Raw genomic sequence first — 26142 nt, 5'->3', positions numbered from 1 at the left:
GCCAGGTTTTTCATTGCAAGCCAGAAAGCAAAGGCATTAACGATCAAATACATGATTTCCAACCACAGGAAAAGTCTCAGATTATTTGATCAACATAAGGAACTTTATTTTGAAACGGATGTTCTATCTTAGTTTGAACAGTTTCTCACATCAGGAAAATAATCCTGTAGCAACAGGAAATGTGAATGAAAATTACAAACTTTAGAAGCCGTTTTAATCATTGAATACACTAGAATTTGCATTATAGTGAAGACATCAAAACTATTAAATAACACATATGGAATCATGTAGTAACCAAAAAAGTGTTAAACAAATCTAAATATATTTTAGATTTTATATTCTTCAATGTAGCCACCGTTTGGTTTGATGACAGCTTAGCACACTCTTGACATTTTCTCAACCAGCTTCATGAGGAATGCTTTTCCAACAATCTTGAAGGAGGTCCACATATGCTGAGCACTTGTTGGAAGCTTTTCCTTCACTCTGTGATCCAACTCATCCCAAACCATCTCAATTGGGTTGTGGTCAGGTGATTGTGGAGGCCAGGTCATCTGATGCAGCACTCCATCACTCTCCTTGGTCAAATAGCCCTTACACAGCTTGGAGGTGTGTTGGGTCATTGTCCTGTTGAAAAACAAATGATATTCCCAATAAGCGCAAATCAGATGGGATGGCTGCAGAATAAGTGTGCCTTGAATTCTAAATAAATCAGACAGTGTCACCAGCAAAGCATCATCACACCTGCTCCTCCATCCTTCACGGTGGGAACCACACATAGATAATCCATTCACCTACTCTGTGTCTCACAAAGACACCTACTCTGTGTCTCACAAAGACACGACCAAACAATCTCCAATTTGGACTCATCGGAGAAAAGGACAGATTTCTACCGGTCTAATGTCTATTGCTCGTGTTTCTCGGCCCAACCAAGTCTCTTCTTCTTATTGGTGTCCTTTAGTAGTGAAGCATTTATTTGGGCTGCAAACTGAGGTGCAGGTAACTCTAATGAACTTATCCTCAGCAGCAGAGGTAACTCTGGGTCTTCCTTTCCTGTAGCGGTCCTCATGAGAGTTATTTTCATCATAGCGCTTGATGGTTTTTGCGACTGCACTTGAAGAAATGTTCAAAGATGTTGAAATGTTCCGTATTGACTGACCTTCATGTCTTAAAATAATGATGGACTGTCATTTCCAAATAATAGAAAAATAATAACACAAGGAATAAATGGACTTCGACATGTTTCAGTAATCTGTACCTGATAGAGAACGCCCTTCTTGGATGCTATAAGTAGTCTGCCATGTTTTGCAGTGAAAGGTTAGTTGTAAGGGTTAAACTATGTGAAGAGTTTTCCAAACGGTCTGCACTGTCTTGGCCTCGGCGGATGGGTTGCGTCTGAGAGGGAGACGACCATTCTGTTCAATACTCCAAGAATTATGGAGATACCGGTATCTTTGACTTGGAAGAGTATGTCTGCTGTGTTAAGATGCCATACTTTCACCTGCAGGTAAAGCAGAAGTGTTAAAGGGCTGATGATAATAATTTGGAGAGTCCCTACTGTATGTATCAAAAAAAGCTAGAAACAGAATGATTGAAAAGGTGCATTTGAAGGAAAATTCATAATCAAAAAAATGTATTTGATATAAGACAATTAACTCCTTCACATCCATGTCATACATGGCGTCCTGAGTGGGTAAAGACGAGGGCACACTCCTCAGACACGTGGATGTGTGAGGAGGAAGGCGAGGGGTTACTAGACACCGCCTCCAGCGTACAGTACAGCTGCCTGCCACTCAACAGGCTCCACCTCCTCAGAGTCCCATCAGAAGCCAATCGCCGCTGTCAATCGCTCTCACTGATAGCACTTTAGCCGTAGAGCACAAACAAGTAGACACACACACACACACACATAAACACACAGAAATAATAAGCAGAATTTGGATATGCCTCACAGCGATTCTGGCAAGGAGATTATTACACAATCAAATACCTTTCCTAAGAAATGCACGCACACACACACAGAGAGAGAGAAAGACTGAGCAAGAATAAGCAGAATTTGAATATGACTGACAGCAATTCTGGCAAGGAGATTATTACACAATCAAATACCTTTCCTACGAAATGCATGCACGCACCAACACACACAGAGAGAGAAAGAATGAGCAAGAATAAACAAAATGTGAATATGCCTGACAGCGTACCCATACTAAATCCTAACCTTAACGATTAGAGAGGTGAAATAGAGACTGAACTTGGATCATCCTATACTCCTGGGCTCATTCGCATTAAATAAGCGAATCCTACAGTACTGTGTACCAACCTTCCTGGAAACCAGCAAGCGTTGTCTTTAGCGCTCCTCCTGGAAACTGGAGGAAGGTGCACTTGGGGGTGAGGATGGGGTCGGGACAGCACAAGAGCCAGTCGTGACAGAAGTTACAGAGTCGTCCTATCAGTGAAGGGTACATCTCAGCGAAAGAGTGGAGCCTGGCCAAGACCTCCATGTAGAAAAGGGAGGGGTCTTTGGAAAGGAAACATAGTATTAGAATGGAGTGAGATGGTTGGTGAGACAGTGTGAAGAGCAGGCTCTCCTGATATCATTCATCTAGCCCATCCATCCATCTACCCAGCTCATCCATCCTAAGTATAATGTCAATGTTTCTGGTTCCAAGCCATAGAGGAATGTATTAGGGACTCATATCCATCAATAACCAAATAATCTACCCTACAGCATGGCTTCTAAATATGTGAAATCGTGATCTACTTTATCAGAAACAGGACAGATTTAAACCCAACAGAACCTGCGTCAATTCAAACGTGACACTTGACTAAGATGCCAGCCCCTGACCCAATAGAGACTGCCCCATCTGTCCATCTAGGAAGTCCAGGGTGGGCTTGAGGAGAATGAACGTGTCTTGGATCAGTTGAGTTTCGGGACAGTCCATGAGTTCGGTGCAGAGGGTCAGGTCCTCAATGACACTGGCCACCCCACAGGTCAGAGACTTACAGTACAGCCACTCACTACAGCCTGTGGGGCAAAAGAGTCTCCGCTTCAAGGTAGACTTTGTAATATGACATCATCATACACAGTAAGGGCGTCAACAATTCAAATTGACGTTCTTAACATTAGCCAATCCTTTAGCGAAACACAGGGGCTGAGGGGGTACCTTGAGAAGACAGCTGTATATTAATGATTCAACACCACACAAATGTCCCATGGGAACATTCTCACAATGGAAACACGGCCGGTTAGCTTCATGCTAGTTTCAGTCCTTATTTACTGTGAGTTTCTGGCTGTAGGTGGCGTGAGATAATTGGTCGAACTGAACTGAAATCCCATCATTCTGTTACCTTGAGGTCAGGATCCATTGTGGTATTCAGTGGAGGTCAAAGGACAGCTATACATTGGCCTTGACTCCAGCTAGCCAGGAAGTACTCTGCCAGGACGCTGTGTCTCTCAGCCCGCTGCTCTGACCTCATCTACCTCCCTCGCACTGTTTCAAATTGTTAAACTGGGCTGTCCAGACCATTTTAATTCAGATCTAGATTTCACATGCATTGTCAAATCAAAATCAAATCACATTTATTTATATAGCCCTTCGTACATCAGCTGATATCTCAAAGTGCTGTACAGAAACCCAGCCTAAAACCCCAAACAGTAAGCAATGCAGGTGTAGAAGCACAGTGGCTAGGAAAAACTCCCTAGAAAGGCCAAAACCTAGGAAGAAACCTAGAGAGAAACCAGGCTATGTGGGGTGGCCAGTCCTCTTCTGGCTGTGCCGGGTGGAGATTATAACAGAACATGGCCAAGATGTTCAAATGTTCATAAATGACCAGCATGGTCAAATAATAATAAGGCAGAACAGTTGAAACTGGAGGAGCAGCAGGGTCAGGTGGACTGGGGACAGCAAGGAGTCATCATGTCAGGTAGTCCTGGGGCATGGTATTATGGCTCAGGTCCTCCGAGAGAGAGAAAGAAAGAGAGAAGGAGAGAATTAGAGAGAGCATACTTAAATTCACACAGGACACCGAATAGGACAGGAGAAGTACTCCAGATATAACAAACTGACCCTAGCCCCCCGACACATAAACTACTGCAGCATAAATACTGGAGGCTGAGTGTCCTCAACACTCATATTACCATATCAAATTATACAAACACTGTACACTGTACAATTGAACAACGCTGTACAATTGATCGAGGGCATCTATTAAGATAAAAAAGTGTGTGTCCTCGCTCCGACACCCCAGCTAGAAGGCTATGGAAGAACCTCATCAGGTCCTCATGCATGTTTGCTGTTAGCAGGTGGGTGGCGGCAAACTGAACGCAGTGCAGATCCGGCGGACACAGTCCACGTCGGAGCTCTTGGCTGACATCCCCAGAAACCTTAACACCACCACGGCCCTGGGATCCAGGAGGCCACGCACCTCCTGAGCCAGCTTGCAGAGCAGCACTGTCTTACCCACGCCCGGAAGCCTGTGCACCATCAGGGGCGCATGTCAGAAGTTGGTGTGCTCCCACATGGCCAGGCAGATCTTCCCCAGGAGGCCCTCCCTGCCTCGGAACACACCCAAACCCTTCCTGGTGCTCAGAGCCATGTGGTGGCTCAGCTCCTAAAGCAGCCACCTTTGGTCTTCTTCCTCTTCCCCCTCCCCCTGCCCTTCATCTCCTCCTGCCCCCTTCATCCTCACCGAACCAGCCGCTAATGGGGAAGCAGCATCAAAATCAAATCAAATGTATTTATATAGCCGTTCTAACATCAGCTGATATCTCAAAGTGCTGTACAGAAACCCAGCCTAAAACCCCAAACAGCAAGCAATGCAGGTGTAGAAGCACGGTGGCTAGGAAAAACTCCATAGAAAGGCCAAAACCTAGGAAGAAACCTAGAGAGGCACCAGGCTATAAGGGGTAGCCAGTCCTCTTCTGGCTGTGCCAGGTGGAGATTATAACAGAACATGGCCAATATGTTCAAATGTTCATAAATGACCAGCATGGTCAAATAATAATAATCACAGTAGTTGTCGAGGGTGCAACAGGTCAGCACCTCATGAGATAAATGTCAGTTGGCTTTTCATAGCCGATCATTGAGAGTATCACTACCGCTCCTGCTGTCTTTAGAGAGTTTAAAACAGCAGGTCTAGGACAGGTAGCACACCCGGTGAACAGGTCAGGGTTCCATAGCCACAGGCAGTACAGTTGAAACTGGAGCAGCAGCCTTGGTCTGGGACACAAACTGCTCGCAGAGGCTCTCCCGGTACTGTGCGTGCTTGCAGCACAGTACCTTGCAGCTGGGCTTGATGTCTCCCTTGCTCAGCTCCACACAGTGCAGGTTGAGGATGCCAGGTGTGGAGGTGTAGATACGCAACTCGGTATCCAGCAGGCCATCAGCCATCACGTCCATGTACTGGGCCAGCTGCCGTCCTTCTTGTGCAGTTGGGCCACACAAAGAGGATGGTGGAGGGCTTGATCTTGTCCCCATTCGATGTTTGCAGAAACTCTTCGATCTCATGCTCCATCACTACGGAGGGAGAACACCAGAAAATGGGTTGATCCATTCTACAATGTGGATTTTTCTACAATAAGTTACAGATGGTAAGCAAATAAGCTACCAAGTAATTGTGAATTCATAGTAGTTTAAGTGGAAATTTAACTAGAAAGCCACCATGAGAACATACAGTACCTTGATCTAGCAACACTTGTCTACACACCACAAGGCAAACATAACAACTGGTTTTTAGCTCGCTCCTATTCTAACATAACTGATCCAAGATATTTCTAAACTCTGACCATATTTGAAGAACTGGTGTTTTTGTTCAGCAGTGATATCCCCATCTTCCTCAACCTGCTCGGCCCGCAGAGCGTGGGAGCTGCAATAGTCGAGCCTCTGTGTAGTGCCAGGAAATTACATTGTCGTCCTGCAGCAGCCCACTGTCAGGGCAAAGGTCATTGTAGTGAGGCAACAGAGTTGTGATTGTCTGAAGTATGTATTGCTGTCTTTTCTGAAACATTTATGAAGAAGCCCCACCTGGTCCTGTAGTAGCTTGGACAGCAGCAACTCAAATTGTTTCCCACAGAGTACACGGGGGATAGGGCGGTGTCCATACTGGTCCCCTAGCAGAGCCTTGAGAGCCAGGGGACAAATTGAATCAAATTAAATGAAATCAAACTACACAAAATACTGGTGGGATTATAGATTTAAAGATCCACTTAATTCAAGGAAAAGAAAAGCCAATGAACATTTGTGCAGGGTTCTCCAACACTAGTCCTGGAAAGCTGCTGAATAATCAACTAATCAGTCTTCAATCTAAAGCACAGTTAATTACAGTAAATCAGGTGTGTTAATGTTGGTCTGGAACAAAGCCTGCATATTCAGTAGCTCTCCAGTCTGGGGTTGGACTCCTGTGCTAGAGGAACAGCACATCTACACAGTAAATCTACAAGGAAACGTGGTCCCACAGACACTCTCTTGCAAGCCTGTATTTCCTGAAGACACAGTTCTGTGGTTATTTGGTCCACGGCGATGGCATCCTGGAGGCCCCATCACATATCCACAACCTTTGGCGACAAGGAACTTTAAGTCAATTTTTAATAGCTTATTAGCGTACACCTAATATGTTCCCCCTGTTGATGATGCTCAATATATATTAAGGTTGAATCAAAAGATTACATGTAACAAATATGAAATGAAATACAAAATTAGTATGCGAAATTTAATGAAACAATAATGTATGTTGATGCTAATATGTACAATAATCCATTATGTTTCTATATGATAACAATAGCATAATATATTTAATATGCCATATACTCTTTTTTAACAGTTTCACTAATTCATTTTAATTAACTTAATCATTATGACACACCCCTCACTATTGTCATTGGTTACACAAATTGCACTGTTCGTCTACATAACCTGGCACACAATGCAAATAGTCCAGGTAGCCATTTGATTAACTGTTCAGGAGTCTTATGGCTTGGGGGTAAAAGCTGTTGAGAAGCCTTTCGGTCCTAGGCTTGGCGCTCCGGTACCGCTTGCCATGCGGTAGTAGAGAGAATAGTCTATGACTGGGGTGGGTGGGGTCTTTGACAGTTTTTAGGGCCTTCCTCTGACACTGCCTGGTGTAGAGGTCCTGGATGGCAGGCAGCTTAGCCCCAGTGATGTACAGGGCCGTACACATTACCCTCTGTAGTGCCTTGCGGTCGGAGGCCGAGCAGTTGCCGTACCAGGCAGTGACGCAACTAGTCAGTATGCTCTCGATGTTGCAGCTGTAGAACCTTTTGAGGATCTGAGGACCCATGCCAAATCTTTTTCATTTCCTGAGGGGGAATAGGTTGAAATGTTTTTATTATTAAAAATAAATGTTAAATAAAGGTTAACTAGGCAAGTCAGTTAAAAACAAATTCTTATTTTCAATGACAGCCTAGGAACAGTGGGTTAACTGCCTTTTCAGGGGCAGAACGACAGATTTGTACCTTGTCAGCTCGGGGATTTGAACTTGCAACCTTCCGGTTACTAGTCCAAGGCTCTAATCACTAGGCTACCCTGCAGGTTGCCGTCGTGTTCTTAGACACAGGGACTATGGTGGTCTGCTTGAAGCATGTTGGTATTACATTCTCAATCAGGGACATGTTGAAAATGTCAGTGAAGACACCTGCCAGTTGGTCAGCACATGCCCCGAGCACACATCCTGGTAATCCGTCTGGTCCCACAGACTTGTTAATGTTGACCTGTTAAAAGGTCTTACTCATGTCGGCTACAGAGAATGTGATCACACAGTCGTCCAGAACAGCTGATGCTCTCATGCATGCCTCAGTGTTGTTTGCCTCGAGGCGAGCATAGAAGTGATTTAGCTCGTTTGGTAGGCTCGTGTCACCGGGCAGCTCGCGGCTGTGCTTCCCTTTGTAGTCTGTAATAGTTTGCAAGCCCTGCCACATAATACGAGCGTCGGGGGGTGCAGTCCGATTCAGCTGGCGGTGGAATTGCAGCTGAGGCTCACCTTTAATGACATGGGGGACAAGGGACATTTTAATATGTACTATCATTGTTTCCAGCTTTCGCCAATTCCTTTTAGGAGCTGATGGGCTTGATGCCACTAGTCAAATCAATTGTCAGAGATCTCGGAAACTGAGCTTTCCTTTTACCATGTGATAGGGATGAACATTTTCCTGAAAATCTACCAAGTTTCTATACCGGGAGATATTCATATCTATCCGAAGGGTCTGGGGAAATACAGCAAAATCAGAAGGGATCAGACCAAGATGCGGTGTGGTAAGTGTTCATGACGATTTTAATAAGAAAAGCACTGAACACTATGAAATACAAAAACAATAAACGAATATGTGACATAACCAAACCGAAACAGTACCACGTTGCAACAAATACACACACACGGAAACAAACACCCACAAACCAACAGTGAAACCCAGGCTACCTAAATATGGTTCTCAATCAGGGACAACGATAAACAGCTGCCTCTGATTGAGAACCATACGCAAACATAGAAACACAAACATAGACTGCCCACCCCAACTCACACCCTGACCATACTAAATAAAGACAAAACAAAGGAAATAAGGGTCGGAACGTGACAATGGTAACCCAGTTCCTGATTTTAAAAATGAATGGAAGTATTGAGGTAGTTTTGTGCCAAGAAAAAAAAGGGGTTATATGTAAAAATATATATATATATATTTCCTGAGCATTCTTAGATATAGAGTACTACCATATGAGTCATAATACACATAAAACCTAGCAGTCAAATAGGGAAATGGTTCCAATAGTTTTTCCACCATTCATTGTTCCCATAGGGGATTTTAGAAACACTTGAAATAAAGGCTGTGTTTCATGTAGGCCTACCCTGGCATGACGTTTTGATAACCATATTGTATATCTCTCTATGTGGGGCTCTATGGGACAGGCACTTCAACATCTTATTCCTTATACTTTTGGATTGTGTGTTTTGCCATTTATGAATGTGTTATTCAATGCAAACTGAAAAACAGCTTCAATCTCAAGGCCATCAGACTGCTAAACAGCCATCACTAACACAGTGGCTGCTGCCAACATACAGACTCAAATCTCTGGCCACTTTAATAAATGGATTTAACAAAAGGTATCACTAGTCACTTTAAATAATGACACTTTAATAATGTCTACATATCCTACATTACTCATCTCATATGCATAAACTGCATTCTATACCATCTGCTGCATCTTACATATGCCGCACGGCCATGGCTCATCCATATATTTTTTTTTTGTACATATTCTTATTGATCCTTTTACATTTATGTGTATAAGGTAGTTGTTGTGAATTTGTTAGATTACTTGTTAGATATTACTGCACTGACAGAACTAGAAGAACAAATTTCTATGGGCTACAGTAGTAAATGCCAAATTCAATATTTAATCAAATATTTTGTTTAAAAAATATATATATACCTACAGGGATCCAACAATTCTAAATCAAATATCTAAATGATCCATGGTCTGACCATCTTAAAACTATTCCATAAAACTCTTCTTTATAAATACCCATATCTACTCTCATGCTGTTGCTGATCACACATTCTTTACAGAAGCTCTTATATGGGCGAAAAGTATGAGACAGGACAGAGAATGTTATAGCTGTATTTTGACATGCATAGTCGAGAGACGTGCTTTGATAATCCAACCTATGGATTCTGAAGGCCTACCTTCAAACTCAGTGCCTCTTTGCTTGACATCATGGGAAAATCAGAAGAAATCAGCCAAGGCCTCAGAAAATAATTTGTAGACCACAAGTTTGGTTCATCCTTGGGAGCAATTTCCAAACACCTGAAGGTACCATGTTCATCTGTACAAACAATAGTACGCAAGTTTAAACACCATGGGACAACGCAGCCATCATAGCACTCAGGAAGGAGACACGTTCTGTCTCCTAGAGATTAACTTACTTTGGTGGGAAAAGTGCAAATCAATCCCAGAACAACAGCAAAGGACCTTGTGAAGATGCTGGAGGAAACAGGTAGAAAGTATCTATATCCACAATAAAGCGAGTCCTATATCGACATAACCTGAAAGGCCGCTCAGCAAGGAAGAAGCCACTGCTCCAAAACCGCCATAAAAAAGCCAGACTACAGTTTGCAACTGCACATGGAGACATGTCCCCTGGTGTGATGAAACAAATATAGAACTGTTTGGCCATAATGACCATCATTATGTTTGGAGGAAAAAGGGGGAGGCTTGCAAGCAAAAGAACACCATCCCAGCCATGAAGCACGGGGGTGGCAGCATCATGTTGTGGGGGTGCTTTGCTGTGCAGGAGAGACTGGTGCACTTCACAAAATAGATGGCATCATGAGGTAGGACAATTATATGGATATATTGAAGCAACATCTCAAGACATCAGACAGGAAGTTAAAGCTTGGTCGCAAATGGGTCTTCCCAATGGACAATGACCACAAGCATACTTCCAAAGTTGTGTCAAAATGGCTTAAGGACAACAAAGTCAAGGTATTGGAGTGGCCATAACAAAGCCCTGACCTCAATCCCATAGAAAATGTGTTGGCAGAACTGAAAAAGCATGTGCGAGCAAAGAGGCCTACAAACCTGATTCAGTTACACCAGCTCGGTCAGGAGGAATGGGCCAAAATTCACCCAACTTATTGTGGGAAGCTTGTGGAAGGCTACCCAAAACATTTGACCCAAGTTAAACAATTTAAAGGCAATGCTACCAAATACTAATTGAGTGTATGTAAACGTCTGACCCGCTGGAAATGTGATGAAAGAAATAAAAGCTTAAATAAATCCTTCTCTACTATTATCCTGACATTTCACATTCTTAAAATAAAGTGGTAATCCTAACTGACCAAAGACAGGGAATTTTTACTAGGATTAAATGTCAGGAATGGTTAAAAACTGAGTTTAAATGTATTTGGCTAAGGTGTATGTAAACTTCCAAATTCAACTTTATATGTGACTGCAACCTCTTTAACATGAGGTTATAATTCACTTGGGATGTACTACTGCTATACAACCACGAGGACTGCCATAGTGTCTCTAAATGAAATACACTACACAAAAGTATGTGGACACCCCTTCAAATTAGTGGATTCGGGCCATTTCAGCCGCACTCATTGCTGACAGGTGTGTAAAATCGAGCAAACAACCATGCAATCTCCGCAGGTGAACGTTGGCAGTCGTAAAGAGGGCACAACAAAACCTATTCCCCCTCAGGAGACTGAAAAGATTTGGCATGGGTCCTCAGATCCTCAAAAGGTTCTACAGCTGCAACATCGAGAGCATCCTGACTCGTTGCATCACTGCCTGGTATGGCAACTGCTCGGCCTCCGACCGCAAGGCACTACAGAGGGTAGTGTGAAAAGCCCAGTACATCACTGGAGCCAAGCTTCCTGCCATCCAGGACCTCGACACCAGGTGGTGTCAAAGGAAGGCCCTAAAAATTGTCAAAGACTCCAGCCACCCTAGTCATAGACTGTTCTCTCTGCTACCACACGGCAAGCGGTACCAGGGCGCCAAGTCTAGGTCAAAGAAGCTTCTAAACAGCTTCTACCCCCAAGCCATAAGACTCTTGAACATCTAGTCAAATGGCTACCCAGACTACTTACAGTGCCCCCTCTTTACACCACTGCTACTCTCTGTTGTCATCTATGCATATTCACTTTAATAACTCTACCTACATGTACATACTACCTCAACTAACCGGTGCCCCCGCACATTGACTCTGTATGGTACCCCTCTGTATATAGTCTCGCTATTGTTATTTTACTGCTGCTTTTTAATTACTTGTTACTTTTAACTCTTATTCTTATCCACATTTTTTTCAACTGCATTGTTGGTTAGGGGCTCGTAAGTAAGCATTTCATTGTACGCTTGTATTCAGCACATGTGACAAAAAAAATGGATTTGATTGACAGTAGAATGGCCCAAACTGAAGAGCTCAGTTACTTTCAACATGGCACCATCATAGGATGCCACCCTTCCAACAAGTCAGTTTGTCAACCTTCTGCCATGCTAGAGTTGCTCTAAGTGCTGTTATTGTGAAGTGGAAACGCATAGAAGCAACAACGGCTCAGCCACAAAGTGGTAAGCCATACAAGTCCACAGAATGGGAGAGTCGAGTGCTGAAGCACGTAAAAAAATAGTCTTTCCTTGGTTACAATACTCCCTACCGAGTTCAAAACTGCCTATGGAAGCAACACCAGCCCAATAACGGTTCGTTGGGAGCTTCATGAAATGGGTTTAAATGGCAGAGCAGCCACACACAAGCCTAAGATCACCATGCGCAATGCCAAGCATCGGCGTGGTGTTAAGCTCGCCGCCATTGGAAATGCGTTCTCTGGAGTGATGAATCACGCTTCACCATCTGGCAGTCTGATGGACAAATCTGGGTTTGGAGGAAGCCAGGAGAACGCTACCCACAATGCATAGTGCCAACTGTAACGTTTGGTGGAGGAATAATGGTTCGGGCTAGTCCCCTTAGTTCATGTGAAGGGAAATCTTAAAGCTACAGCATACAATAACATTCTAGACGATTCTGTGCTTACAACATTGTGGCAACAGTTTGGGGAAGGCTCTTTCCTGTTTCAGCATGACAATGCTCGTGTATAAAGCGAGGTCCATACAGAAATGGTTTGTCGAGATCGGTGTGGAAGAACTTGACTGGCCTGTACAGAGCGCTGACCTCAACTCCATCGAACACCTTTGGGAGGAATTGGAAAGCCGACTACGAGCCAGGCCTAATGACCCAACATCAGTGCCCAACCTCACTAATGCTCGTGGCTAAATGGAAGCAAGTCCCCACAGCAATGTTCCAACATCTAGTGTAAAGCCTTCCCAGAAGAGTGGAGGCTGTTATAGCAGCAAAGGGGGACCAACTCCATATTAATGCCCATGATTTCAAATTGGATGTCCGACGAGCAGGTGTCCACATACTTTTGGTCATGTAGTGGACACTCAATGGTTTCTCTAACGTGGCTCGACAGTGATCAATCCTCAGAGATATGTTAAGATTATAATTATACAGTAACAGTTGTGTTCTTAGGACAGTGTGTTGTAGCAGCTTTATGGTAGCAATTGTAACAGTTGTGTTCTTAGGACAGTGTGTTGCAACAGCTTTATGGTAGCGATTGTAACAGTTGTGTTCTTAGGACAGTGTGTTGCAACAGCTTTATGGTAGCGAGTGTAACAGTTGTGTTCTTAGGACAGTGTGTTGTAGCAGCTTTATGGTAGCGATTGTAACAGTTGTGTTCTTAGGACAGTGTGTTGTAGCAGCTTTATGGTAGCGATTGTAACAGTTGTGTTCTTAGGACAGTGTGTTGTAGCAGCTTTATGGTAGCGATTGTAACAGTTGTGTTCTTAGGACAGTGTGTTGTAACAGCTTTATGGTAGCGATTGTAACAGTTGTGTTCTTAGGACAGTGTGTTGTAGCAGCTTTATGGTAGCAAGTGTAACAGTTGTGTTCTTAGGACAGTGTGTTGTAACAGCTTTATGGTAGCAAGTGTACTTCAAGTGAAAGTCTAGAGCCTCCTTTTACCAGACAGGATACTGAATCTGTCAGAGATACTGACCAGAATGAGTTTGAGGTCCCATGCTCAAGGTACAGTACATATTGCAGCTCTGCAGAGCTACTTCTTCTGAGAAAACTGACAGAAGTCAACAAATGCCGACAAAAGGGTCAAGTCAATTCTTTGTTAGTGTATTTTGCTCTTTCTTACTTGAATACAATTGCAGTTTAAAATATACCTCCAAACACAGCACAAAAGGGGGGAAACTGGCTGATATTGCATGCAGAGCAATCTTTCCCAACCCTGGTCAGTACACATTTTTAATGTAACCCTGGACAAGCACATCTGATTCAACTCATTGAGGGCTTGATGATGAGTTGACAAGTTGAACGAGGTGTGCTTAATAAAACTGTGTACTGTTGGGGTACTGGAGGACCAGGGTTGGGGAACACTGCTGTAGAGCAGCAGAAATGGGAAATTCTTCTCTTTATCAATTCTTGTCTTCGTCTGGGTTTTTTGTAGTTGAAAATGTAGGTCCCTTGTGCCTGTGTCTTAAGTGTATGATTGGTTGGGGATGTTTACACTGAGCTGGCTGTGATTGGTCAACAGGCACATGGAGTGTCCGCCTCCAGCTCAACCGTTAGTCCTTTGCTCAGAAGGAAAGCTTCTTGCTTTGGCTCCCGCCCTAGGAAGTTCTTCAGCATCAGTTCAGCATCCTCCGAGCCTCCGGGCTTCAGGATAAAGTTTCTGTAGTCAAGCCCCACCTGGGAGAGATGTAAAAAGATCTCGGCATTAAACAGGAGGCCATTTTAGTCAAAAAACAATTACATTTCTGTGATGGTGAAATCTTTGGAGCTCAAAAACCAAAGTCAGATGACATGACTCCAGTCCTGGAGGGATGCAGGCAGTCACTGCTCACTAGCATCAATAACCAATGACCGCTGATATAAATTACTAGATAATAGCTGAAGATGGTCAAGTGTAAAAACAGCATTGTAAATAACTAGCTCAGCTGTTCCAACCTTTGGGTTCATGATGCCCTCCTGCTTGAAGCGGGCGTAGAACATATCCATGGAGTAGACCTCGCTCCAGAGGTAACCGTAGTACTGGGCGTCATAACCACCTGCCAGGTGGCCAAACGTGGCAGGCATGTTGGTTCCTATGGGCACAATGGCAAAGAGAATGAATTGTTTAAAAGCTGTGACAATGACCATAGGAGTTGGCAAGATGGCACAAACATATCTGGGACCAGGCTACCAAACTACAGCTGTGATGGTGGTCTGGCTCATTAGTTGAGGTTGTCTCTGACCTGAGGATGCGGGCACACCCAGGATCTCCTGGCACAGCCGGGCATACTCCTCAGCTGGGTCCAGGCCATTCTTGGTGTGGAGTGCCTGGTCCACCTTGGCCAGGACAATCTGACGCAGGTTAAACAGACCTGCATGGGAGGGAGAGAGTTAACACAACACACTGATGATACCTGTAAACCAGGTAGTTCATCAGGAGTCTGGTTGATGACCACAGCCAATAACCCAACCTCCAGCACTGGTGTACAACGTGTTAAGGGGTGTTCTATTAAGGAACCAGGACATTTTTTCGTGGTGACCCACCCGTGTTGGCCAGCCGGGACTTCATGAGTTTATCCAGCAGGTCATCGGGGATAGGGGCGCCCGTCTTGTAGTGTTTGGACATGCGCTGCAGGGGCTCTTTCTCCCACACCCAGTTCTCCAGCATCTGGGAGGGCGCCTCCACAAAGTCCCGCTCCACGTGAGTCCCGCTGAACATGGCAAAGTCCGCCTGGTAGCAGCAGAGACAGAAGCGAGACGGGTATCTGTTAATAAACTAATCCTGAGGTGTAGTAGGTTTTAGTAGTTCATATCAGTCTGAATAAAAAACATCATGCATGTACAATATGAAATATATATTTTAGATTGAATGATCAGAGGAGGACAATGCCCTCTCAGGCATTAAAGTGACTTGTAATAAGTCCTTGTTACAAAGTCTTTCAGGTGGATTTGACAGGAAATGAACAGCCAGAGTGGGAAATATATTAACCATCACACTAAAATGCCTTTATTCAGACAAACATTAATTTCAGTGCACAGGAACAGAACAATGCTGTATACTAGTAATGACACACACAAGCACACACACACCTGAGCGCAGAGCTGGTGCATGACATGGCCAAACTCGTGGAAGTAGGTCTCCACCTCGTCATGCTGCAGCAGGGAGGGGGCATCGGCCGTGGGCTTGCTGAAGTTGGCCACCATGGCTGCCACCGCCATTTGGCGGGTCCCGTCCGACAGCAGACAGCCGGGCTGCAGGCCGAAGCAGGCAGCGTGACCGTACTTCCCCTCTCTGGGGGAGGGGGGATTAAACACAATCACCATGACTGTTAAACATGACTGGCTAAATCTTCATTTTTTTTTTATTGTCTCCCTCATTATGTTGATGAGCAAAAGGTGTGCTCCTTCTCTAATTTAATTACAGTTTAACTTAATTTACAAAAAGAAACCGTAACTCTGCAGAGCAATGAAATACAGATTTCTTCCCTCCAAAACAAATGACAAAATCCTTATAAAAGATCGATATATCAAAACAACTGTACAAAACACATTGCTTTGCTTTTCATGTATTGATGTGAATATTGATGTGCATATTGATGTGTATATTGATGTGTATAGTGTTTGATGTGTATAGTGTTTGATGTGTATACAGGGGGCACATGTTAAAGAGACCTTGGTCTCAGCATGATTCCCTGTTAAAGTAAAGGCTAAATAAAATAAAATAATAAATCAAAAGGCGGCCATCTTTCCTCAGACTCACCTTGGGAAGAGGTCCAGGTAGAACTGGCCCACCACCGTGCCCGAGGTGCGGTCCTTGACGCAGTAGAGGGTGACATCGTCGTGCCAAACTGGGGCGCACTCCACCAGATCAAAGGTGAGGTTGAGCAGCTCCTGGTAGATGTCCAACAGGCCCCGGGTCACCACCTCCATCGGGAAGTACTCTTTCAGCTGGTTCTGGTCCACCGCGTACTGGGTCTCCTCCACCTAAAGGGGGGCAGAGCAGAGGAAATAGATTTAATTAAACACTTCAACACTTTATTTATACCCCCAGGGGCAAATATAAACCACATAGCCAAAAGGGTCAGCTCTACCGCCGCAGTAAAAAAATACAACAATGTTTTTATTATCACAGTATTTTTTTTAAACATAAATATACACACACAAGTATTTGATAACCTGCAAAATCGGCAGTGTTTCCTACTTACAAAGCATGTAGAGGTCTGTCATTTTTATCATAGGTACACTTCAACTGTGAGAGACGGAATCTAAAACAAAAATCCAGAAAATCACATTGCATGATTTTTAAGTAATTAATTTGCATTTTATTGCATGACATAAGTATTTGATACAACAGAAAAGCAGAAATTAATATTTGGTACAGAAACCTTTGCTTGCAATTACAGAGATCATACGTTTCCTGTAGTTCTTGAACAGATTTGCACACACTGCAGCAGGGATTTTGGCCCACTCCTCCATACAGACCTTCTCCAGATCCTTCAGGCTTCGGGGCTGTCGCTGGGCAATACGGATTTTCAGCTCCCTCCAAAGATTTTCTATTGGGATCAGGTCTGGAGACTGGCTATGCCACTCCAGGATCTTGAGATGCTTCTTACGGAGCCACTCCTTAGTTGCCCTGGCTGTGTGTTTTGGGTCGTTGTCATGCTGGAAGACCCAGCCACGACCCATCATTAATGCTCTTACTGAGGGAAGGAGGTTGTTGGCCAAGATCTCGCAATAAATGGCCCCATCCATCCTCCCCTCAATACGGTGCAGTCGTCCTGTCCCCTTTGCAGAAAAGCATCCCCAAAGAATGATGTTTCCACCTCCATGCTTCACAGTTGGGATGGTGTTCTTGGGGTTGTACTCATCTTTCTTCCTCCAAACACGGCGAGTGTAGTTTAGAACAAAAAGCTCTATTTTTGTCTCATCAGACCACATGACCTTCTCCCATTCCTCCTCTGGATCATCCAGATGGTCATTGGCAAACTTCAGACGGGCCTGGACATGCGCTGGCTTGAGCAGGGGGACCTTGCGTGTGCTGTAGGATTTTAATCCATGACGGCGTAGTGTTTTACCAATGGTTTTCTTTGAGACTGTGGTCCCAGCTCTCTTCAGGTCATTGACCAGGTCCTGCCGTGTAGTTCTGGGCTGATCCCTCACCTTCCTCATGATCATTGATGCCCCACGAGGTGAGATCTTGCATGGAGCCCCAGACCGAGGCTGATTGACCGCCATCTTGAACTTCTTCCACTTTCTAATAATTGCGCCAACAGTTGTTGCCTTCTCACCAAGCTGCTTGCCTATTGTCCTGAAGCCCACCCCAGCCTTGTGCAGGTCTACAATTGTATCCCTGATGTCCTTACACAGCCCCCTGGTCTTGGCCATTGTGGAGAGGTTGGAGTCTGTTTGATTGTGTGTGGACAGGTGTCTTTTATACAGGTAACGAGTGGAGAACAGGGGGGCTTCTTAAAGAAAAACTAATAGGTCTGTGAGAGCCGGAATTCTTACTGGTTGGTAGGTGATCAAATACTTATGTCAGCAATAAAATGCAAATTAATTACTTAAAAATCATACAATGTGATTTTCAGGATTTTTGTTTTAGATTCTGTCTCTCACAGTTGAAGTGTACCTATGATAAAAAATTACAGACCTCTACATGCTTTGTAAGTAGGAAAACCTGCAAAATCGGCAGTGTATCAAATACTGTTCTCCCCACTGTATATGCACATATATATATTTAGATGGTTTGGGATGAGCTGGACTGCAAAGTGAAGGAAGTGCAGCCAACAAGTGCTCAGCATATGTGGGAACTCCAAGACTGTTGGAAAAGCATTCCTCATGAAGCTGGTTGAGAGAATGCAAAGAGTGTGCAAATCTGAAATCAAGGCAAAGGGTGGCTACTCTGCAGAATGTAAAATGTACAGTCGTGGCCAAAAGTTGAGAATGACACAAATATTAATTTTCACAAAGTCTGCTGCCTTAGTTTGTATGATGGCAATTTGCATATACTCCAGAATGTTATGAAGAGTGATCAGATGAATTGCAATTAATTGCAAAGTCCCTCTTTGCCATGCAAATTAACTGAATGCCCAAAAAACATGTCCACTGCATTTTAGCCCTGCCACAAAAGGACCAGCTGACATCATGTCAGTGATTATCTCGTTAACACGGGTGTGAGTGTTGATGAGGACAAGGCTGGAGATCACTCTGTCATGCTGATTGAGTTTGAATAACAGACTGGAAGCTTCAAAATGAGGGTGGTGCTTGGAATCATTGTTCTTCCTCTGTCAACCATGGTTACCTGCAAGGAAACATGTGCCGTCATCATTGCTTTGCACAAAAAGGGCTTCACAGGCAAGGATAATGCTGCCAGTAAGATTGTACCTAAATCAACCATTTATCGGATCATCAAGAACTTCAAGGAGAGCGGTTCAATTGTTCTGAAGAAGGCTTCAGGGAGCCCATGAAAGTCCAGCAAGTGCCAGGACCGTCTCCTAAAGTTGATTCAGCTGCAGGATCGGGGCACCACCAGTACAGAGCTTGCTCAGGAATGGCAGTAGGCAGGTGTGAGTGCATCTGCACCGCACAGTGAGGCGAAGACTTTTGGAGGGTGGCCTGGTGTCAAGGAGGACAGCAAAGAAGCCACTTCTCTCCACGAAAACAATCAGGGACAGACTGATATTCTGCAAAAGGTACAGGGATTGGACTGCTGAGGATTGGGGTAAAGCCATTTTCTCTGATGAATCCCCTTTCCGAATGTTTGGGGCATCCAGAAAAAAGCTTGTCCGGGGAAGACAAGGTGAGCGCTACCATCAGTTCTGTGTCATGCCAACAGTAAAGCATCCTGAGACAATTCATGTGTGGAGTTGCTTCTCAGCCAAGGGAGTGGGCTCACTCACAATTTTGCCTAAGAACACGACCATGAATAAAGAATGGTACCAACACATTCTCAGAGAGAAACTTCTCCCAACCATCCAGGAACAGTTTGGAGACAAACAATGCCTTTTCCAGCATGATGGAGCACCTTGCCATAAGGCAAAAGTGATAACTAAGTGGCTCGGGGAACCAAACAGCGATATTTTGGGTCCATGGCCAGGAAACTCCCCAGACCTTAATCCCATTGAGAACTTGTGGTCAATCCTCAAAAGGCGGGTGGACAAACAAAACCCCACAAATTCTGACAAACTCCAAGCATTGATTATGCAAGAATGGGCTGCCATCAGTCAGGATGTGGCCCAGAAGTTAATTGACAGCATGCCAGGGCAGATTGCAGAGGTCTTGAAAAAGAAGTGTCAACACTGCAAATATTGACTCTTTGCACCAACTTCATGTAATTGTCAATAAAAGCCTTTGACACTTATGAAATGCTTGTAATTATACTTCAGTATTCCATAGTAACATCTAACAAAAATATCTAAAGACAGTGAAGCAGCAAACTTTGTGGAAATTAATATTTGTGTCATTCTCAAAACTTTTGGCCACGACTGTATTTTGATTTGTTTAACACTTGTTGGGTTATTACATGATTCCAAATGTTTTATTCAATCGTTTTGATGTCTTTACTATTATTCTACAATGTAGAGAACTGTAAAAAGTAAAAAATAAAGAAAAAACCTTGAATGAGTAGGTATATCCAAACCTTTGACTGGTACTGTGTGTGTATATATGGTGTAGCAACTGTTTAATAGTTTCAAGTTTTATTAGTCATATGTAGGGGATACACATGGTTCCTTCTCGACAATGCAACAATAATAAATAATAAAAAATAAGAATAGGAACATGAAGTAAATGGCTCAGTAGAATATAATAAACATTTTAGCATGAGTATAATACAGGAAGGCACAATTTATAGTCCAATATTTACACGGGGGATTGGGGGGAAAATACAACAGAACAATAATCTTTGCATCCTGCAACTCTGATATCATCCCACACCGATGTATTAATGTGTTAAATAAATCGCTGTTGGGTCACTGAGCATAACAGAGTTGTAGACATTTGTCTTTTTTCCCTCCTCTGCCCTACCTGGGTCATGAAGTAGCGTGTGTCCCAGGCTTGCAGCTCGCCATTGAAAGGCAGGCTCCTCTTCTGGCACTCCTTCTCCTTCAGCGCGAGGATGACCTTGCGCTCCTCCTCCCCCAGGGGCTTCAGCTTACGGGCCAGCTCCTCTGGAAAATAGAAACATTACCTTATTGTCAAAGGTACACAAAGGATATGTGTATCCTCTGAAAGACAGACAGACGTTGGAGCAAAGTGGTGGTAACTAGTGTGTGTGTGTATTGTTTTTTGCAATGAAACATTTTGTGTTGTAGCAGTTGTGTTTGTTAATGCATAGTTGAGTGTGAGCAGTGCCCTCAACAAATACAATATGACATCAAAACTTGGACTAAAATGGAACAGGGTGGTTACGGCCTCTGGGGTCAGGGGTCAGGGGAGTATAGGGAAGCAGCTGCAGCACACATACTTCTACATTTTTTATTGTCACATACACAGGATAGGTGCAGTGAAATGTGTTGTTTTACAGGGTCAGCCAGAGCATTACAGTGCCACTGGAGCTACTTAGGGTTAATTATTACATATTTTTCACATTGTCGGCACAGATATTCAAATCTGTGACCTTTCGGTTAGTGGCGCAACACTTTAACAGGTAGGCTACCCGCCTTCCCAATACTTTGTTTCTGATAGAACTGACAGCAGCCTCTGCAGCTAACAATAGTAAACCACAAACAACTAGCCAAATTGTACACTGGTCAGTTGAAAATGGAATCGCGGACCATAACAACCTTTCAATGAGTTGTACGAACTGAACTCCTTTCTCAACCCCTCTCATCTCGACCCACCTAGGAAGCCAGCCACCTTCTTGCCAGACTTGGCCATGTTCATCTCCAGGACAAAGTCAGTGTGGGTGGTGAAGCCCAGCAGGGAGCTCTTCTGAGCCCTCAGCTGCACCAGCTCTTTCAGGATGGCAGAGTTTTCCTACACCAGGAGAAAATTACAGAGGTTGGAATCTGAAATGAATTCGAGGGGACCATTTTTCAGGTTATACTTGGTGCTCAGAGAAAATAAAAAATGTGGAGCTGAAACGCACCACCCCCAGCCTTTATTGTCTATCATACATTTTGGCTGAAATCAAATTAATGGTACATTTCCGTGCAGCAGTTTGACTTTATTTGAGAGGGCTCAGCAATTTTCTTGCTTCGAATACTTTCTCTGGCCATTGCCGTGTTTAAAAAAAATAATATTACAGTAGGGTACCCAATTCTCTTCCAATACCAGATAGTATCTCTGTCTCACAGAGAACAGACAACGGCTCACCTCTTTGCAGCGAGAGTTGAAGGCCTCCTCCAGCTTCCTACGGGTCTCAGGGATGAAGCACTTCTTCATGGTGGGGAAGTAGTGAGGGTACTTGAGGGTGATCTTCAGCTTGTCCCCGTCCTTCTCCAGCGAGCTCAGGAAGTCCTCGGGGAGACCGCCTAAAGTGCATCGTCATACATGTCAAAAGTCATATTTCTGGATTTGCTTTCAATGATACAGCACTTGTTGCTTATTTTTTAAGCAATTCAATTGGAAACCTGAAAACTGGACTAGAAACAGAGATCATTTTCCTGAGTACAATTTACAGGTATCTTTCCCCTGAATCAGTTATTGTCGAACTGCACTGCAACCGTCGGCGAAAGTTATGTTTTTGGCATTCTTTTGATCGTGACTTCTACAAAAGAACAGGGACCGCTTTGATAAGTGTCTGAGCAAAGATCAAAAATCAGACCAAATCTATATGCTGTGAACTCACCCAGCTCCTCTCTGGTGAAAACCAGACTGGTGGTGTCCTCGTTCAAGTGTTTGTTGAAGTCAATGCACAGGTTGCTAAGCTTCTTCTTAATCCTTTTGACTTCCTGTTTTGAGACCGAAGTAAGACAATGGGTTGACAATGACCCTAATGATCAGAGGTAGAGCTGGGTTCAAAAACTATTAGAAATAATTTCAGATACTCTAGCTGTGCATGCCTGAAGCACTACAGGCAGGCTAAAGCAATCGCTCAGTATTGGAAAGATGGCAAATAGTATTTGAACCCAGGCCTGATCAGAGTATGAGCTTTGGAATTTAAAACCTTTCAGTAAAGTCCCTTACATCCTGTATCTCTTTGGTCAGGTGGAGGCCATTCCTTTGGCCCAGCTTGATCAGCCTCTCCATGTACCTCTTGGATTCATCAGTGAGCGTGTCAGCATCAAGCTTCCCCTGTGAGAGGACAAAAAGCAGAACTCAGCTTTGCATAGCCATAGGATAATTCTAAAGACAGCATGATGAGGCAATAACATGTGAAAACATACAGGCCTCACCTACTGAGATCCTATCGGTACATCGCAACAGGCCAAAGGGCATTTTCCCCTTCTTTATTAGTCCTGATCCCTCAACAAAGTATTTATCAGCTGTACTGATCTGATGAAGTGGGCAGATGAAAGCACATCTACTGAGTGTGTTTTCAGATCAGTTTTCATCAGTCAGACTGCAGATGAAGAATAAATAAAGGATAAATCAAATGTTTTTCTTCCCCTTAATAGATGGTACCTCACAGATAACTACTTTATTGAGGAAAAATGTACTCACTACGACTGATATGTGGTTGTCTCAGAAGAATGCACTAACTGTAAGTCGCTCTGGATAAGAGTGTCTGCTAAATGACTAAATGTCAATATAAAGAGATGAGGACAGGAAGCCACTTCAGACTATTGAGATGGACCTCCTTTATTGACCTCTTCCTCCTCACCTCCAGTGCCACGATCCTCTGGTAGACGTCCTCCCTCATGCTCATCTCCACGTCAAACTCGGACAGCTTCTTGTCGGCGTCGGTGCTGGCCGTGCGTACGTCCTTGGAGGAGGACACGTGCTGAGGGAAGTCCAGCATATTGCGCTCAACTGGAATAACATGTCAAAATGCAAGAGTGAGTAGGTATTATGAGTGTCATTTTCTTTGCAAGTGATTTTTATTGTTATTTAAAACAGGGAATCGCCCTGAGACCAGGGCTTCTTTATTATTTAAACAGGGAGTCTTGCACACAATAATACAAATTCACAATTCCAATGCAATAAAAACATGCAACATTTAAAAGCAATTTTTAAAAAGTAACTTACAAAACAAGATCATGAAAAAAACATTCCTCACTAATAAAGTAATCAACTGTATCATGACGATGATTATATTTGGGGCTTTTTCAGTGCTCAAAGTGCTTTCGTTACTGAAAGAGGGGGACTCACCTCATCCTTTACCAATGTGTAGCACCCACCTGTAGTTTATAAATCCAGTCTAATGTGACAATTTTCAGCTTGAAACACAAGCTCAGGTTTTGGGAAATGTGCATTGTGATGAAACCGTTAATAAAGGGCCTAAAATGATGAGAGGCGGGATAGTGATAATAAAAACATGCTCTTTTGTACGAGATATTTTGCTGCACCGGGTTTATAAAAGACTACAACTGCATGATGCAACATGTACATCCCAGTGTCCACTGCCTGTGCCCTGGTTTCAAAACAATGCCAAAAACACTATTGTGGTGAGCATAGGCTGGTCAGCTATTCTTTATGTAAAAAGTGCTGATTTGTCTATAACATTGCATACCTCTTTCCTGCCAACTCAGACATTTCCCCATCGTTTACAATGGCAGTGGAGTAGACGCTAGGTGTGGTTGCTATGAACTGCTGGACTGAACTGATTATATATCTTTAGTTTTGTTTTTGTGAAACCTGCACATCAGCTACCAACAAAGTGTATGGACTTGTTCTTTGCCCTCTTCACACAAGTATATTGGTTCTACTGAACAAATGCACCAATTGTGTATCAACCTATTTATTTTATTTAACTAGGCAAGTCAGTTAAAAACAAATTCTTAATTACAATGACGACTTACCGGGGAACAGTGGGTTAACTGCCTAGTTCAGGAGCAGTTACTGGCCCAACGCTCTAACCACTAGGCTACCTGCCGCCCCAAACCTATAGGTTCCTACATAGAGGAAATTATAGGGGAAACCTGTTGGGAAGCACTTGTCAAGTCACATACACGACCATCTAATTATTTCCTTGATGGCAGACGACTCTTTAAATAACTGGAGAGGTTGACACCATATTTTCACCGCACTGCTGTAACCTTAATTCAGTCATTTCAATTCACTGTCACAATAGAGGAAAGGGGTTAAAGAAAGGTGTCTTTTTGGAGTATGAATCTCACCCACCTGTGTACTCCACCTCTACATCAGCGAGGGATTTCAGGGTGTTCTCATAGGAAACACTGGCCAGGTCCAGGGCGCCAACACAGTCATACACCTTTTTGGTCTTGTCAATAAGCTCATCTGAGAGCTGATGGATTTGCTCGGGGGTCAGGTCCCAGCGCAGGCGGTTGTCAGCACACACTCGCGCACCACTGCCAGACGCCACCTCTCCTGTGGGGTGAAATAAGGAATGGTCACGAGTTGGATGGTTTGTCTTGGAAAAGGCCTAACTGCTGAACTGTGAGGAAGTGTACAGGTTATAAGGAAATAGCTTTTTTCCCCACTATGGCGGCATTCAATGGCATTTGCTATAAACTATGCCTAGTTTCAGCATCAGCACTGCTCACGTGGTCAGAAGATACTGTGGCTGATACTGTACAATCAACACTACTGTGACCGTTTTTACACCCCATAAAAATACGAGCTAGCAACAGTTTAGTGCTGCCCTTAAAACACTAGCAACCAATTGGCAGTATGCAAATGACAACCCATGATAGTAATAATAGTGTTGACATTTCTACTATTTAATCTATGGAAACTATGTGGATGTGCATTGTAGTAGCTAATCCAGTGATACTTTGGGGTTCAACACTGATTATCTAACACAATTAGCTAACGCTAGCAAACTATCGTTTAATTAATAAATTAGGCGGTTGTCATCCTCCCTACTGAAATATATATCTAGCTAGCGAATGTAAGAGGGCATTGTCAGTACAGCTTACTTTGTACTTCACAAAGATTGTTACATTTGGAAGGTTCCGGTTCATTATCAAAACGCGCCAGTGGGATTCTTGCCAACTTGTAATCACGCCTGGCTTTTGATCTAGTTGGCTAGGTAGCTAACTGAATGGGACGGATGCATGCTGTATTGTAACTAGCTAACTATCAATCGTGTTAGTGCGTGGCTAAGCTGGTTATTTAGCTAGATGCGATGAACCTGCAGGGATGTGCTTGCTTGCTACAAACAACATTTTAATAGCATGCAATACATTTTCTGTTAAATAAGGTTAACGTTAACTAACTAACGTAAAGCGTTTAGTAACCAGAAAGCGTTATCAAGTCCAGCACAGACTGACGATCGAATATGCAAAACGTTGATCTTATTCATTTGACAAAGACCTGTTACAAAATACCCAATGTAATATTAATGAATTTCGTACAGACTCACCTGTCGGTGCCATATTTCAGAAATCTGAGAAGCAACGTTCGCGGTGAGTTTTACAGCCTGTGGTTGACGATGCCAATTCAGCGATTAGGGGTTTTGACGACTGATGTTTCCCTTAGTTACCACAGCCACAAAGTCAAAATTGG

At 43.6% G+C, this 26142-nt stretch overlaps 1 protein-coding gene and 1 non-coding gene across 2 annotated transcripts; both read right to left on the bottom strand.

The window, feature by feature from the left end:
• Nucleotides 1-13679: 13679 nt before the first annotated feature.
• On the bottom strand, nt 13680-26139 carry LOC112252097 (thimet oligopeptidase). Its single transcript, XM_024423043.2, has 14 exons — nt 26000-26139; nt 24796-25002; nt 23336-23484; nt 22699-22806; nt 22361-22463; nt 21886-22043; nt 21411-21546; nt 20596-20738; nt 16331-16554; nt 15661-15862; nt 15115-15301; nt 14814-14942; nt 14527-14663; nt 13680-14268 (listed from the first exon to the last, which is right to left on the bottom strand). The coding sequence occupies exons 1-14, from the start codon at nt 26010-26012 to the stop codon at nt 14107-14109; spliced, it is 2058 nt and encodes a 685-aa protein (XP_024278811.1). The 5' UTR covers nt 26013-26139; the 3' UTR covers nt 13680-14106.
• LOC112253595 lies at nt 22191-22316 on the bottom strand. The gene has a single exon (XR_002954035.1). It is a non-coding gene; the product is annotated as a small nucleolar RNA SNORA16B/SNORA16A family (small nucleolar RNA).
• Nucleotides 26140-26142: the final 3 nt, after the last annotated feature.

This window comes from Oncorhynchus tshawytscha, linkage group LG06 (genome assembly GCF_018296145.1).
Source record: "Oncorhynchus tshawytscha isolate Ot180627B linkage group LG06, Otsh_v2.0, whole genome shotgun sequence".
Lineage (NCBI taxonomy): Eukaryota > Metazoa > Chordata > Actinopteri > Salmoniformes > Salmonidae > Oncorhynchus > Oncorhynchus tshawytscha.
The sequence above is the reverse complement of the archived record's forward strand: the minus strand, read 5'-3'. Positions and strand labels throughout refer to the sequence as shown.